Consider the following 16,034-nt stretch of genomic DNA (forward strand, 5'->3'; position numbering starts at 1 on the left):
TTGGTTATGAAACTTTTGATGGCTCCTTTGGTGCCTCCTTTAGGTTTTGCTATGGTGAGTCCTGGGATTTATCGGTGAGTTGAGTTTTGTTAAAACTTGGTATTATCTGTTCAGGAGAATTTAACGTTTCTTTGCTTTCTCTGATTTTTGGTAGTTCTGGACATCCTAATTATAGGAATTTTGCTTTTTTGGAGGGGTTGAAACTTACTTCGATCATGTAAGTTTTCAACTCAATTATTTTAACTAACTCGAGATGGATTCATAGGTTTATTGATTTGATCAATTTTTGTGCTGGTTTAGGTATCTTTGTGCTGATAATTATAGACCACATACGTTTAATTGGGCACAAGATCGTGGATTGAAAATCTTTCATTACAGGTAACCCCAAAAACTGATAAAAAAAAGCAATCATCAAGATTTTTCTCAAGGTTTTCTGATCAAAACTTTCTTGGAGTTGAATTTGTATAGAATTGATTTATCAAAAGATCCCAATTCACCAATCACACCCCACTCGATCTACAGCGAAGCATTAACCGACATCTTAGACACCCGAAACCATCCGATCTTAATCCATTGTAACAAAGGCAAAAACCGAGTAGGAACAATCTGTGCCATCTTACGTAGGTATCAAGCATGGAACTTAGATTCTATTCAAGATGAATGGAATAAGTTTTTCGGTGAACTTGCTCCTCCTGGTAGGAATATGATTTGGAGTCCGGGTCCTTTGATCGATCATGGTTTGGAGGAGTCTAAGGCCAACGGGGGGAAGGGTCGGAAGAGTAAGGTCGATGTTAGTCAAGCTAGAATTAATGAATGGAATGTAAGTTTTTGGGTTGGTTTTTGATTTGGTTTGATTTTGATTCGATTCGTTTTGGGGTTTTGGGGTTTGTAGTATATTGAAGAATTTCCAATGGAAATCATTCAAGTGGATCCGAAATGGTTACCTGCTTGGTGATCATCTTTTTTTCATATATAAGATCTTAATTTTCTTTACAAAACTGAAGAAACAAACAAAAAAACAGGTTGATATAGTTGATGTATATTTATAGTAGTTCTCGTTCAACTTCAAGATGTACTCTTTTTCCTTTTTTCGATTTCTTTTTTTTTCGTATGTTGTACAATTGTCTCTTAATGAACGGTATTACTATTAGGATTTTTTGTTTTGATTATTGTGGGGTTTTTTTGAAATGGGATTTGAATTAGATTGTGATTACAGAAGTTGAAAATGACAGGATTGCAGGAAGAAATTTCTATAAGAAAACATGAGTTGATCGGGTTCAAGGATTTGATTTGATGAGTGCATGTAGAGGATTAAATTAATGACCAACGAATGTAAACGTTGAACCTTGGGGTTTTTCAAGATGGGTTTTTTTTCCTCAAGAGCCATTTCAAGGATGTAAATGTAAAAATTGAATACATATGTTATTAGACTACTTTAATCGATTTTAATGCTTATCAGATTCAGATTCAAACATCCATGTTGACGATTTTTTTGGGAAATGTTTTTAAACCCAGTCACTCACAAACTTAGATAAAAAGACTTGTTAGTTAGGTGTGGCAAAAAGTCCCTCGGTACTCAGACCAAGGGACGGTTAATTTCAATTCATCCCTAAACCTAACACCTCACGGGGTGGCCAGCGGACAACAATGTTATAAAGCTCACACTAGAATGAAAAGCTAAAATAACGAAACTTAACGCCTAATGAGGATAATAATAAACACTAAAATAACCATATCAACATATCTCCTAAAAAGACCAGTACTACCATCAAAGTAACTATAACTGAATAATCAAACATAAAATAAAACCATCAACCAAATAAGGGAGGAGAGGGTGGGTTGAAAAAATTTCTTAACTCTTCAGAAAGATCACTAGCTAAGAATTTGTGAGTGAGATGAGGGAAAGAAGTTGAATAGAAGAAACGGTAAAGAAGAGGAAAACGATTTATGACGTCAATCCAAAATCATCTTCTAATGTAAAAAAGATCCGACCCGTCGGAACATCATGTAATTACGGTACTCAAAGCAAGTATGTACGCGTACATACTTTTTGCTACATAGTTTTTTTGGCGGGGAAAACGAGTCCAAAAGTATATTCGTTTATTTTCCCCGCCAAAAAAAGGTATATACGACAACTATATACGTGTAACTATGTAGCTTTGAGTACCGTAAATGTAAAGTCCTGTTGTTTTAACATTCCTATCTGTTAATAACAAGTGACCAACTTCAATATGATATGTAAGTATGTAATTCGTTTGATTGTGCTATGTATTACTCTTTAACAGATTTGCAGTGAAGAACGAAGTGCATGTACTTTTTTTGAAGTAATTCATCTGGTGGGTTCAATAAAACTTTCTATAATCCCTTGTTGGATTTTGTTATCAAATCTTTCCTGTGATATCAAGTCAAAATTTGTAAAGGAGACAAGTTTAAGTCAAAAAAGGTCTTTATGACTCGGCATAGTAGCATCGAGTCATGGATCGTAATAGTAACTTGAAAGGCAAAGATGAACTCGATGAACACATCACACGATGTGTTCTCAACCGAGTGAACATGAGAAAATGATATCGTTTCAACATAGAACTCATAAAGTATGATGAAGAAGCTCGGACGTTTAACAAGGAAAGGGTTTTCTATCGAACTATTATTATTATTAAGAGCAATATGTAAGACTGGTGAAACTATTAAAAGATTAAATCGTATTAAAAAACTTGAAAAAAGAAACAAAATTATTAAAAAGATCAAGACGAGAAGAACACATAGGGTATGATGAAGAAACTCGGGCGTTTGACAAGGAAAGGGTTTTTCATCATTCTATTGATAAGAGCAATGTGTAAGACTCGTCAAACTATTGAAAGATTGAAACGTATTAAAAAACTTGAAAAAAGAAACAAAATTATTAAAAAGATCATGACGAGAAGAACACATAGGGTATGATGAAGAAACTCGGACGTTTGACAAGGAAAGGGTTTTTCATCATCCTATTAATAAGAGCAATGTGTAAGACTCGTCAAACTATTGAAAGATTGAAACGTATTAAAAAACTTGAAAAAAGAAACAAAATTATTAAAAAGATCATGACGAGAAGAACACATAGGGTATGATGAAGAAACTCGGACGTTTGACAAGGAAAGGGTTTTTCATCATCCTATTGATAAGAGCAATATGTAAGACTCGTCAAACTATCCAAAGATTGAAACGTATTAAAAAACTTGAAAAAAAAATTATTAAAAAGATCAAGACGAGAATTTTTAAACGAGATAAGTCATCAAAGAAGCATGAATAAGAGATTTAGCATATTCACAATATTCACTTTCTTCAGAACGAACCGATTGATGAAGTGGTTCTTTAAATTTTACTACTCTGTTTAACTTCTTCTCAGCTTCTGCGTTAGCTTTGATCCATTTGTTAACTGCATCTCCAAGTCGTTCTCCATGAGCTTTGATAAACCCGCGATGTTTTAATCGACGTGCTGAGATCATCGAACGGGTTTCGATATCGTTCTTGTCTGGTAAAGAGTCAGCTGAACGGAATTGTAAAAACGTTTCAAGAGAGAAAGCTTAGTTAATCTGTTACTACTTCATGGATCGAGTGAAGAAGATATGTATATAGTCAATTCAGAAAAGCTTGGCCATATTTTGCACGTCGCAAAACTCCAACAACTTATCGTGAAAACTTTGACAAGTCTGAATTGGCTAATGTATGTGCTAAAGAAGAAGAGGAAGAAGAAAAACCAAATCTCACCGTCTACGACCATCTTGCCTTTTCCCTTTGATTTCGTGAAATCTTGTTCTGATTGTTGTAGTTTACCCAATGCTTCAGCTTGAACTTGTTGTTTGACTATCTCTTGGTGTTCTCTGGCAGTCGAAAAGGTATGTCTTCTTGGTCTCTTGGTAGATCCGGTACCTATTTCAGAACCTATTGTGATCAAAGAGATCATCACTCTTTAGTATCTTTTCTAATGATCACTACACTTTAAGATGATCAAGTTAGAGATGGAAACGTACGGATTTGGTTCTCTGCAATCGGTTCGGCTCTGGTCTCTTGTCGAGTCTCTTGTCTAATCTCTTGTCTAATCTCTTGTCTAATCTCTTGTCTAATCTCTTGTCTAATCTCTTGTCTAGTCTCTTCTCTGGTATGTTCCATGCTGATGATCAAGGTCTCCACCGAATCGGAAGGGTCCTCTTGATCATCACGTGCTTCGGAAGCGACCAATGGGACGTAATGGACGTTGTGCACGTCGGATGATTTGGATGTCTATATTTGAAGCAAGCGGTAGGGAGGTTGGAAAGAGAGAACGCCAGGAGAGGAAAGAAAGTTGATAATCAAAACTGAACGTGTCCGAGATACTCACCGATGCCTTCTTTCCAAATGCAATCGGGAACAACTTCTTCAATTTACTTTTGAAGCTAGGAGTAGGTTCGACAGGAGCTGAGTTGATCATAGCTTCGAGATTGATCGTCGATAGCTTTGCTGATGGGGGCGTCGGTGCTTCTGGTTCTGGAGTGCGACGCTCTAGAGCCGAGCCATAGCTCTGAGGAGATAGAAAAGCGAGAGTGAATAAAGTGAAAAGATGATAGTAGGAAAGATGAAAGGATTGAACAGAACGAGGTGTTAGAAAAAGAAACAAGTACGCACTACATCGTCATCTTCGAAGTATGGGGTAACAAATCCTCGGATCAATGGATCCTCATGCTCGAAATAAGGGGTAAAGAATGCTCGCATGTAAGAGTTATTAAGAACGAGAGGATTAGGACGGTGAAAGGACTTCAGTGAATCAAGAAAGGTTAAGATCTAACAAGAATATGAAGTTGAGTTTTTAAAATGATGAGAAGGAAATGGGATACGAAGTGGAATGGACGTGGTAACTTGTAAGTCGTCAAGAAAAAAATCGAGAAGAAACTCGACTCAGTGCAGGTTTATATAGGGAAAGTTTTCCAATTTTTTCTCTTAAATATTTACAAGTTCATGAGTGTATTTGTTTAAGTCATTCGTACTGAACAATAATCAAAAGAGATGGTACATGATCAAACATATCTGATGATTTGTGATTTGCTGATGACTAGGATTAAGGTGTTAAAAGGGAAATGTGAAGAGTTTCTACTTGTATTGTTAATGATCCCGAAAATATAATACATGGTGCATATTGTTTACATCAACGCGTGGATTATGATGGATTTTCAGTACACGAATTTTGATATTCTGACCATTGAGAGATTGATCGAGGGAAAATTTTCCGCTTGAATCAGCTTACCCCCGTATCTTTGGTTTCCGTTACTTCATCTTTTCTACTGTTATTACAATCGTTTGCGCACTGTCTTTTCAGAATGACCAAGCGGATCAAGAGGCCTAGAATTCGAAAATTATTCTGATTTCCTCATTACTGCGTCTCAAAGGTAGATATCTTCCATCGACTCTTACATTAGTACCTGACCATCACGGAATCGCGATGTGAGATGTATACATCGACGCGTTGAATGTGATGGGATGTCACTCCATGCCTTCAGATATCTGGTCGTCAAACGTTGATCAAGGAGCGATTATTCGCTCTATCGAGCTGGGCTGCATTTCTTGTTATGATTTCCATCGGTATTCTTTTTATATCACTCGTGCTCGTCGTATCAATAACAAAGCAGAAGCGGTACGGAAGTGAGTATGTTTTTTTGCTTTGTCCGTCATCCGCACTATGTTGGCCTTCTTTATGGATCCCAAGATCATGTGGCAAGCGACATTCTCATATTTAAAGAGCGAACATGGTAAATACGCAGTCCACCTCTCCAATTATCTGGATGTTATGGATTAATCAAGGAGTGCCTTCGAAAGCAATTCCTCCTTCCATTTCGTTTCTTACTCACTGTATACTTTCTTGTTGGTCAGGCTCTATTGAGTCTTTAAAGAGATCGGTATACGAAGCCTTTATGATTCATGATCTGGCTTGACATCTTTCAAGATTTCTCTCAATCTTTACCATATCATATGAAGATCAAAAGTTTCAGAGTCTCTTTCAGTCATCTCGTCTTTTCGAGAGGCCATCGAGACCTGAAAATCCCTCGGAATACGCTAAAGGTTTCCTACATTCAGCGACTGAATCTGCCAGACCTGCAGTCATCGTCTGTACAGTCTCATCCCAATTTCTTCACGCTGCTGAGGACCATTCAAAGCTCATCTCCATATCTTCTCACAAGTATATCTGTAAGACAATCGATCGGGCAAGCTGCACCTAATAAACCCTCAGCACATCTTTATACTTCAGGGAATCGAGTCTCGACTCTCCGGTCTATGATGTGATCTCCAGCTACAACTCGAAAATGGAGATTTTGTCATTCCACTTATATTTTGGTATGAGGTGACTTGGATCTGGACTGAAGGTCCAATAATACCTATAGCCAATGTAGAACTCTCATATTGATCTTGTTCATAGACGCCTCACAAATCATTTGTCACTCTTCAGGAAAGATAGGCATAAAGTCCAAAGCCTTCACAGTCTACGTTAGTTATCTCGCGCTGCGTGGAAGCAATCGCGACGCGGGAATTAGGCGCACTGTCCTATATTTCACATCTCTGCAGGCGTCTAGGTGGTCATATGCATTCTCATCAATGAGATTGGTCGCTCAAACTTTCGAGCGTCATTCAAAGTACACATCGCCAGGAAGATATATTTCATCGACAACATCTCTACAAGATGATTCACGCCCGAGAACCGCTGTTTATATCTTTAGTTGATCATTTCGAGTTGTACTGAGGTTATAAGGGCTTGATACGATCTACCAGGATCTAGCGCTTCAAGTTGAAGACCCCAACTGGCCATTTCATCCGCTCCGTGGGACGCGACAAACGAACAGCACCTTGGTTGATGTGGCTAGCCTCTCCGGATGTGGTATGTATGCGTCTATAGCACAAAGCACGCGTCATCCTTTTCAGCGCTCGATAAGTGCCAAATCAATTCAGCCGACGGGGAGCTTTCAACAAACATGACTTTGTGATGTGGAGGCATGATCCCAAGCATTATCATACGCCCTGTCGTGGTGCGAAGTGAGATTGAGGCATCGTGTTGTAGATAGGTAGTCTTTTACTTGTTAACTTCCTACTGGATTCCATTCCCATTCTAGGTGATACGATCACGACTGTCTCGCGGCCTTGGAACCTCAAGCGGCACATAAAAGTGTTACACATCAAGGCTCAATCACAGACATTCGTGTTAAGATTTCGAGATATAAATTTTAAAGATGAGATTGTGGATCGATGAGTTTATGCGATAAATCTAATAAAACCCAGTCGATCTCCTTCAATCAAAGACTGCTGAGTCAGCGTGACTATCAGCGTGACTAATATTTGAGAGTATTGCCGAGCCGAACAGTTTATGACGTCTGTAATCAACCCATAATCAACCCACAACTTTCAATTTCTTGCTTCTCAGCGCGAACTCGATTAGTCAGCAATCTTTCACAATCAAATGACGCCCATCACCTCTTGAAATACCACACTCGGCCTCTGGTTGAACAGGCCAGAACGTGCGTTGTATGTTTGACTTTACATCTCAATCAATACAGGTCACACAGATGGCCTATCATTAGCCTGATTCGCATAGAACAATGGAACACGCTGGTCGTTAGGATTTCCCTCCAAAAGTAAAGGAAAGCCTGAAGGATATTGAAGAGATAAGAAGTGATCTAATCGATGAAAGTCAAGAAATCATAGGATCAGTTGATGGGTTTTATCATATGAGATTCAAGTTTTTTTGGTATATTGTGAGTTTATTTCATTTCATCTTTTGTTAATGGTAGGGAATGTCAAGCAAGATGGAATAAAGGTTTTTTCTCTTGGATTGGAGATAGTTCAAATTTGTTAACTGAGTGTTTTATTTAGGATTGCATGTAAGGCTTTATTTTGGATGATTGTTTTTTGTTTTTCTTTTCTTTATGGTATAACTGGTTTGTATACAAATTGGTGAAGGGAAAAGGAGATGGATCTTAGACAGCTTGTTTTCTTGAAATGTGTGTGAATATGTGTTGTGATTTTTTTATTCTTGATTGGGTTTATTCTTTGAAAGAATATTTATGTTTTCTATGACTTGGAATTTAAGAAAGATGATACATGGGTGACTATGGACCAATAAGTTTTCTTAAATACACTGAGGACGCTTTCACTTAAGGAATATCTGACCAGAATTCACATTGCAAAAATGGAACATGCACCACCAAATAGACACTTTAAATTTTGCAGAATGTGATTTCTCACCAGAAATTGCTTAAGTGAACACACCCTCAGTGTTCAGAGTAATCCAAGATCTGACAGATTGGGGAAACTTTCTAGGATCAGTTGAAGGGAAGTTATGACAATTGAAAAAGGTACAGGCTTCCCAAATAATACCTAGACTTTCAAGATAAATAAAATTTGGTTGTAAACATCAAAAGATTAGACATCTCTACCATCTGTCACCATGTCGGTATCCTTGTAGCACGTCGACGTGCACACACGGAGAGTTTTGAAAAAAAACAGAAAGCTGTTTGGTAGGCTTTAGTCTGAGATCGGTGCCGAGCACCCTTTGTGAATGACAATTTGACAAAAGAATTTGTGGGATCCTTTGTCAGCAGTTGGGGTCAACTGAGTGCCAACGTCCCAGTTGACAAAGGGAAGACATGCCTATTGTGGAGACCTCTTTAATGTGTCTTTCAAGTATGTATTGAAAGTATTTGGTGTGTGCACGTGGACGTGCTACACGGATACGGACACGGTGTGTGTTGAGGGACAGATAAGTCCAAGCATTACAGATCAAGGTTCCAAAAAAGGTTCTACACAATTATAGGCAACAAAGGCCTGTGGCTTCAATGAGCTGAAAGAAATGCATATAAGGTTGTTCAGCACCGCCGGCATATTATCCTTGGATTTGAGTATCCGAGTTAACAGCGGGTATGTGTGTCCGAGGAAACATCAGCTAAGTGTGGGTTGAGGTAAATATCCGATGTAACAGTGGACAAATATGCGTGAGGATATCTCAGGCATTCTGGTACCGAGGAAATCATTTACGGGATACAAAGTACAAGCCCGGGCACATCTGCAACTTTGAATCCTTGGTCAGCCAGAAAACGTGGAAAACAGCAACCGTGTCTTGAATTTTTGAAAAAGAGAACTCAAAGTTTCCTCAAATCTAAAGGAATGGAACATGGCCCGGCAGTTCTTGCAACTACCAAACTGTTATCACAACTACTTGAAGACCATACATCAACTAAGCTTGATATTTTTCTTGCTCTCTGTTGGAGCGTTGCAGTCAATTCAAGTAAAATAAAACAAAATGATCAAAAAAAACAATCAAAAGCAAAACAAGACAAAATTGACAACAATATAACAAGATCAGTTTGAAGAAAATTAACAAAACAATCAAAAAAACAATCAAAAACTAGTGCACAATAGAGAACAATAAAAAGATACATTTGAGAAAAAAATCAAAGAAAACAATTGAAACCAATCAAAACCGATTGAAAACTAAAAGTAAAAATCAAAACCAAAAATCTATTAAGCAGGAGGAATTGATGACATTGTAGTATAGATCTTCAGAGTACGCGATGAAGTTACACAGTGTGAAGGGATGGAAATGGGTTTTGGGTGTCTGGGCAGAGAACTGGACATTGAGCTTGGGAATTTGTTTTTGCCCAGATTTCAGCTTGTGTTTGGAAATCTGGACTTCTGGGCACGTGCCCGGGCTTGTACTTTGTATCCTGTAATTGCTCCAAGTTAAACTCAGCTGGACATGATCAATGATATATACCATTGGACAAATGTTCTCCGAGTCAATATCGTGGATTGACTTGGAGGGTCCTTTCTGAGTTTAATGTGGTAAGACTCAGCCAAGCTAACATATAGGCAGACCATATAGCCCAATGAAATTGTATCATCTGTGGCTCTTGTCCAAGTTTAATAAAGCTCGGTCAAATGGGTTCAAGGAAATATCAAGTGAGCAAAATACAAGGATAAGGAAAGCCTTGGACCTTGCGGACCAAGGTTTCCTTGTGATTGGTAAATTAAAAGTCAAAAATTAAAACCTTGAGCTTAAAACTTGTAAGCTAAGACCTATGAGTTAAAACTCAAAAATCAAAACCTAGAAATTAAAACTCAAAAATTGAGACATATAATTATAAGTCAGAAATTAAAATTTACCACTGAAAAGTCAGAAACTAGACATCACAAATTAAAACACAAAAATCCAAAACTAAAACTTTGCCTCCGACCTCAACTTGGACTTGAACTTCTTTGACCTCAACCTGCACTTTGACCTGCACCATCCTGCACCTCCACTTTGACTTCGACCTGGTGCACTTCCACCTTCACTTTGACTTCAACCTCCCCTCTGACTTCCACCTCCACTTCAACTTTGACCTCCAATCCAACTTCAACCTTTACCTTGACTTCCACCTCCAAAACTCGAGCCCGCAGTTGACTACATAAATCACAACATCATGTAGCTGATGTGGACAATTCATGAATTGAATTGGCGGATCAAGTAGACAAAGCGGATGAAGATACTAAAATCAATGAATTCAAACCATTAGAAGTCAATGAATTTACTAGTGCTCAACAGAGGATGAGTGTAGTTGTGCAAAGATTGGATTCATCGGATGCTGAATTGAAATGTGCTGACATCAAGGTTTGGGTGGCTACCAGTGATAAGTTGGAAACTGCTGTTGGTAAGTTGCAATGAATTGTTTTGACCGTTTGTTAGTAAACTAATAGGACTTTTGATATCTGTGCTATCCTAGCTATTGCTCAAGCATTATAGTATTTAAAGCTCAACAAGAGCTTTACAACACCTAAGAAGGGATAATCTACTACGTGTAATATAGTAGAAGTTGCCTAAAGACTGCCTTCTTCAAAGAAACCAGCACAAGGGCACTTGCTGACCACTTTGTGATAACAGAGAAATAGATAAGGCACCAGAGAAATAAAGCAATACTGTTGTTAAGTATTATTCCCAGATTTTAAGCGCAAAAAAAGTCACACACTATGTTTATTACTAGCAATACTGTTGTAAGTATTATTCCCAATTAGACTTGTAGTCTTTAACACACGTAAATAAATTTCTCCTTGCTTTGAAGGGGCAGATTTAAGTGATCTTAGTACAAATATAGTAAATAAATGATGATTTATAACACTACAACAAAGGTATAAGATGCCGAAAAGGGCGCTACAATCCCAAAATCATCAAGGAGTACTTATATCCACATGTAACAATCTTTACAACAGTCAACAGCCTCAAAAACCAATCAAATCTGCCTAAATAACCCTAAAAACCATGTAATGACGCAATGTAATGATCTTGTTACTAATGTATGATGTAATTTTCACAGCCAAAAGTGATCAATGACGCAATGATGTAATGTACAGCACTTCTTAAGATGAATACAGGTGATTTTTTCCTTGTAAACTAGCTGAAACCCAATTTTTGAGATTACGAATTTTTTCAGATGTGCTCCAATTTTTGATTACTAAAGTGCATCATGTAGCCCACGTGTTACTGATCATTTCTGACACCTATAAGACCTACTTCTGATGAGTGATGAGTAAGATATTGAGTTGTGAAGTTAAGGTTTTTGGTGTTACATGTGTCTTGTGACTGTAAATTTGAGATTCACACCAATTTCTTATTTCCCTTATAACTTTTTACATACACCTCCGTTACTAATGATTCAAAGGTTGTACATTATGTAATCCACTCGTCTGCGTTGAATGAGCCATCTACCAACTTATTCTGACGTCATTTGACATATGTAATTAGCTGAAAACCTCCATTTTCGACGATTTTCACCTATTTTCTTCACTTTTCACAGCTGCTACTCTCTTTTCCTTGCTCATGTAATATGACATCATCTTCTATAACCTTAAAAATCCCGGAAAATCCTCTTGGCAACCTTAATTTCTACTACTACCACCATTACATATGTAAACTACACGCCTAACCCTTGTTTACCAACTTCGAAAAAGTACCTTTCTGCTAATAACTTCTGTTTCCCCTTATCAACCTTGAATATTAAAGTTGTTCCTGTATAATAAACTGTTGTTCTTTCATATTCTAACCTTATAAAACCCATAACTTAATTATAAATAAGCTAAAAACCATTTTCCAACCTTTACACCTATATTTTCGAATTTTTCTTATCTTTTCTTTTTCTGTCTTTTTGTAATAACTTTGTAAGTAAACTATGTTGATCTTAATAATGATTTTGAAATAAGATGACATAACAATGAGCTAATAAGTATACATAAGCCTCTAAGAGCTTCAATTGATCTGAAAACCTGAATTTTGAATTCTCTGCTATATTGAAGTTTGTTAATAAACTGGTAAAGTAAAGATGATTAATTTTTTTGCTTAATATCATAAATAGATCACCACAGCGTGCAATCCAATTGCAAAAGATATGAACTTGATTGTGATCTGAGGTGGCGCTTATGGAACAAGAAAAGCTGTAGTCAATTTCATTGATGCTGATGAGTTGGTTGAGAACCTGAAAGAAATGTCACCAGGTTATGTTGTCAATTCAGAGCGACAACCTTTGAGGTTTTCAACTCACTCTGAAGCACAACCAGGGGTTGATCCAATCAATCTAGACAATATTGTTGGTGAAGATAACAGCAATCATGAAGGTGGATATGGGCTTGTTATTGATGGTGCATCTTTACATCATCTGCACTGTTCTACTGATGGTTTGCTTGCTTTCTTCTCCAGCTTCGGACCGGTTGAATTGAGTGATCCCATGCTAAGTGATCTCGATGTGACTCAGTGGGTTACTTTTGATAGAGTGATAGGGCTATCTGAGAAATGTGAATTCTCACGCAAAGAGGTGGAGTACCTAGGATTGATTATATCTCAGAATAGTATACGGATGGATCCCACCAAAGTGAAGGCTGTATCTGACTGGCCAGCACCGCAGAACATCACCAAACTGCAACGTTTTATAGGGCTTGCAAACCTTCATCGCCGCTTCATCAATCAATTTTTAAAGATGACACGACCTCTCCATAACCTTACAAGGAATAAAACTCCTTACGTGTGGTACAAGAGGTGTAACAAAGCACTCAAAGGACTGAAAGCGGTGTTTACATTGGCCCCAATTTTGAAGATCACTGACCACTACAAGCCATTTGTATTGGAGTGCAACTGTTCTGACTTCGCCCTAGGCGCGGTATTGTCTCAACGCTGCGAAGACAACAACAAATTACAGCCGGTCCTTTAAACCTTGGACGGTTGATTTTTGTTTCTGGCTTTTTGTATGTTTGTTTTTTGCTTTTGTAAATTTGAAAAATACTTCAAAATCACTTTAAAGCACTGATTTTTTTTTGATAAATCATCTGTGAGCATCTGAATGTATATCTGTCAAAAAAAATAATTTTTATACACAATATATCCATCTTCTGACTTCTCCTTGCTCAGCTTTTAGTTTACTCATATGTGATTGATGCTCTTACTCTTGCTTAAGTGTTGTTCTCATCAATTTGTTTGTTTACTTTATTAACACTCATGGTTCTCATTCTTATGTATTTCTCTTTTTGTTTTGTTGGGTAATCTTTTTTGTCAACCTTCCTTCCTAAGACGAACAGTCTTTATTTAGGTCTTTGCCTTAATCAGGCTCTGACCTGGTGTGGGGGGGCGTAAGCCCGGGGACTGCCTGTCCGAGAAGGGGTTTTCTACCTCCCAATCTCTGGACAGTTGGCGTCCTGAGCCCGTCAAAAACCCATCTACGACATCAGTCCAGATAAAGTTTCCGGTTCGCATGGTGATTATACTGTATGTTGTTGCATGGATCTGCAATTGAATTCTCTTCTAAACTTAATATTTACTGTACGCCCCAAACACTTGTATAAACCCCCAGCACCCTTTCCAAGAATCTCTAGTTTTACACACTTTGCCCTCTCTCCCATCGACTCCTCCCTTTCGCTCTCTTAAACTCGACCTGGAGAGGGATTTGTTAGCTCTTTCTCATTCTTTTTATCCTGATCCAACTACTCACTTTTGTTTCACTTTTTCTGTTCTTCATCAAATGCCAATAAATCCCACAGTTCTTTTGCTTCTTTTTTCTCCTCCTTGCTATACTTTCTCAGGTAAAGCTGATACGCTTTTGACTGCCACCTTCCTATCGTTACAATCTGTTCTAAAGGCCTTTTTTCGTTCCATCTGAAAGTCGCTCCTCCGACTCTAAAGGAGTGACCTGATAGCTTTGAACCCCCTTCGTTTGATTTCCAAATTCTCTTATATATCCCTATCAACTTTGCTTTCAATATGACACTCCTTTGTCCATTTTCTAAATAGGAAAATAGGGGGTCCTTCGGACCTGTCTGATTATCTCTTACCATTCTCCACAACGCTGACGTAGCATCAAGATAGGATTGTTGTTCTTTTAACTTGATATATTGTATCTGGCCTGGTTGTGCTGTTTTTGCGTTATGTAAGGCGATTGAGACTTTCTTTCCTTGTCCTGTTACTTGTAAGTCTCTAAACTGAATCAACTTCTTTTTCTTATCGTCTGACACTAATTCTCCTAAACGTGCCATTCCCCAGAAAGCTACCAGCGCTATTGTCAGCGCAACTTGATCTCTCTTGCTTCCATTTGATAGTTTCTTTAGCAGCTGGACAAGGTGCTTCAACATTACCGGCTCTTTCCTTTCCTTTTCCAACACTCTGATCACCGCCTCTGCCATCTTTGATGATTTTAACAAGATCAAAAGTTTCAAGGGATCATACTTAGGATATTCCTCATCGTGAAATAAATGCCAACACTTTATTCCTGTAAGATACTTTTTCAATGTCTCCACCTCGATCGTCATGTTCTGATTGTTCTTTTCTGTCTTCTGATCTCCTTCTAGCTTCTTTCCTGCCCAAACTACAAACTCATATAATACATTTAACAACATAGGTAACAATTGTTTCCTACCATATTCTTTTTCTTGCGCGAATTTTAATAATTTTGATACACCGCTATTATAATTGATAAGCATCAATTCCGCCCATCCTCCTGATAACATGTGAGTTTGAATACAATTTTCTTTCCATTTAATCTCTCCTCTTGCGTTTTGTAAGAATAACTTAATTTTCTGTTCCGTCTTCGCTGAAATCATGCTTCCACTAATAACAATTTTAGATCGTCTGGTAATTCAATCTTCACCCTTTCTCCGACTTGATCTTCCTCCTCCAGGCCTCTCAATAAGCCGTCTGCCTCGTTATCTCCCGACTCGACTCGTTCTTCCGTTATATCACACTGTAGGCGTAAGAGTAAGGACTGAATCTTCTTCCACTCTTCATTCACTTGCTCACTTTTTGACCTTTGTTTATTGATTGTAGACTCTGTGGTTGTGTTATCAGTCTTGACCCAGAAATTCCGTCCTCTCATATCGGTCGAGACTTCTAACAACAGCAAACCTAATCTTATCGCTGCCGTTTTGGCCCATGCGATGTCACGAAATGTCTCATCATCTTTCAATCCGGTCGTCGGCCAACCTTCTTTCAATTTGAATCTCACCCATCCAAGATTTGTCACCACTCCCAAACCAAATCCGCTTGCATCACCTACCCATCCGATTCTCTCTGGTTCTACCGCTGGGATGATGCGCCTTGGTTCAAATGTTGTCAACGCCTCCTTCCAACTTTGTAAATCGCACCTCGCTGCCCTTGACAAGAACCGTTTGGCGTTTGTTTTTTGCCACGGGTTGAGCCACGCGTACAAACCTCTCATGTACGGCTTCATATGGGGCACTATGTACATTAGATGCGCGATCTTCCCAATAATTGAATCTGCTTCTTTTAATCCCCAAGGTCCGTCTCCTAACATCTTCTCTACCACTTCCAATCTTTCCGCTAATTTTTCCTCCGGCAGCCGCACCGTTTTGTCTTGTCCGTTGAAGATAAACCCCCAATACTTTTGCTCATCACTAAATTCTCTGAGTTTCTCCTGATTTGTCTTCACGCCCATCTCCGTACTCAATTTCACTACGTCCTTGATCATCAGCTTATCACCCTCGACTTTCACGATCATATTATCATCGACCCA

The 16,034-nt window shown here is 38.3% G+C and overlaps 3 protein-coding genes across 3 annotated transcripts; 2 read left to right on the forward strand and 1 right to left on the reverse strand.

The window, feature by feature from the left end:
* Window positions 1-18: 18 nt before the first annotated feature.
* Window positions 19-679, forward strand: MELLADRAFT_30357 (uncharacterized protein; the record flags this gene model as incomplete). The annotated part of the gene is made up of 4 exons (XM_007406806.1): window positions 19-74; window positions 155-217; window positions 301-378; window positions 469-679. Coding segments are annotated over 4 exons (408 nt in total), but the record flags the coding sequence as incomplete, so codon positions are not given.
* A 2,572-nt stretch (window positions 680-3,251) lies between these two features.
* Window positions 3,252-3,940, reverse strand: MELLADRAFT_103923 (uncharacterized protein; the record flags this gene model as incomplete). Its single annotated transcript, XM_007406889.1, has 2 exons — window positions 3,252-3,523; window positions 3,745-3,940. 2 exons carry the CDS (start codon window positions 3,938-3,940, stop codon window positions 3,252-3,254), a joined length of 468 nt encoding a protein of 155 aa, XP_007406951.1.
* A 1,557-nt stretch (window positions 3,941-5,497) lies between these two features.
* On the forward strand, window positions 5,498-7,246 carry MELLADRAFT_103924 (uncharacterized protein; the record flags this gene model as incomplete). The annotated part of the gene is made up of 4 exons (XM_007406807.1): window positions 5,498-5,649; window positions 6,387-6,489; window positions 6,772-6,877; window positions 7,110-7,246. The coding sequence occupies 4 exons, from the start codon at window positions 5,498-5,500 to the stop codon at window positions 7,244-7,246; spliced, it is 498 nt and encodes a 165-aa protein (XP_007406869.1).
* Window positions 7,247-16,034: the final 8,788 nt, after the last annotated feature.

The sequence above is a fragment of the Melampsora larici-populina genome (assembly GCF_000204055.1).
Source record: "Melampsora larici-populina 98AG31 unplaced genomic scaffold MELLAscaffold_7, whole genome shotgun sequence".
Lineage (NCBI taxonomy): Eukaryota > Fungi > Basidiomycota > Pucciniomycetes > Pucciniales > Melampsoraceae > Melampsora > Melampsora laricis-populina.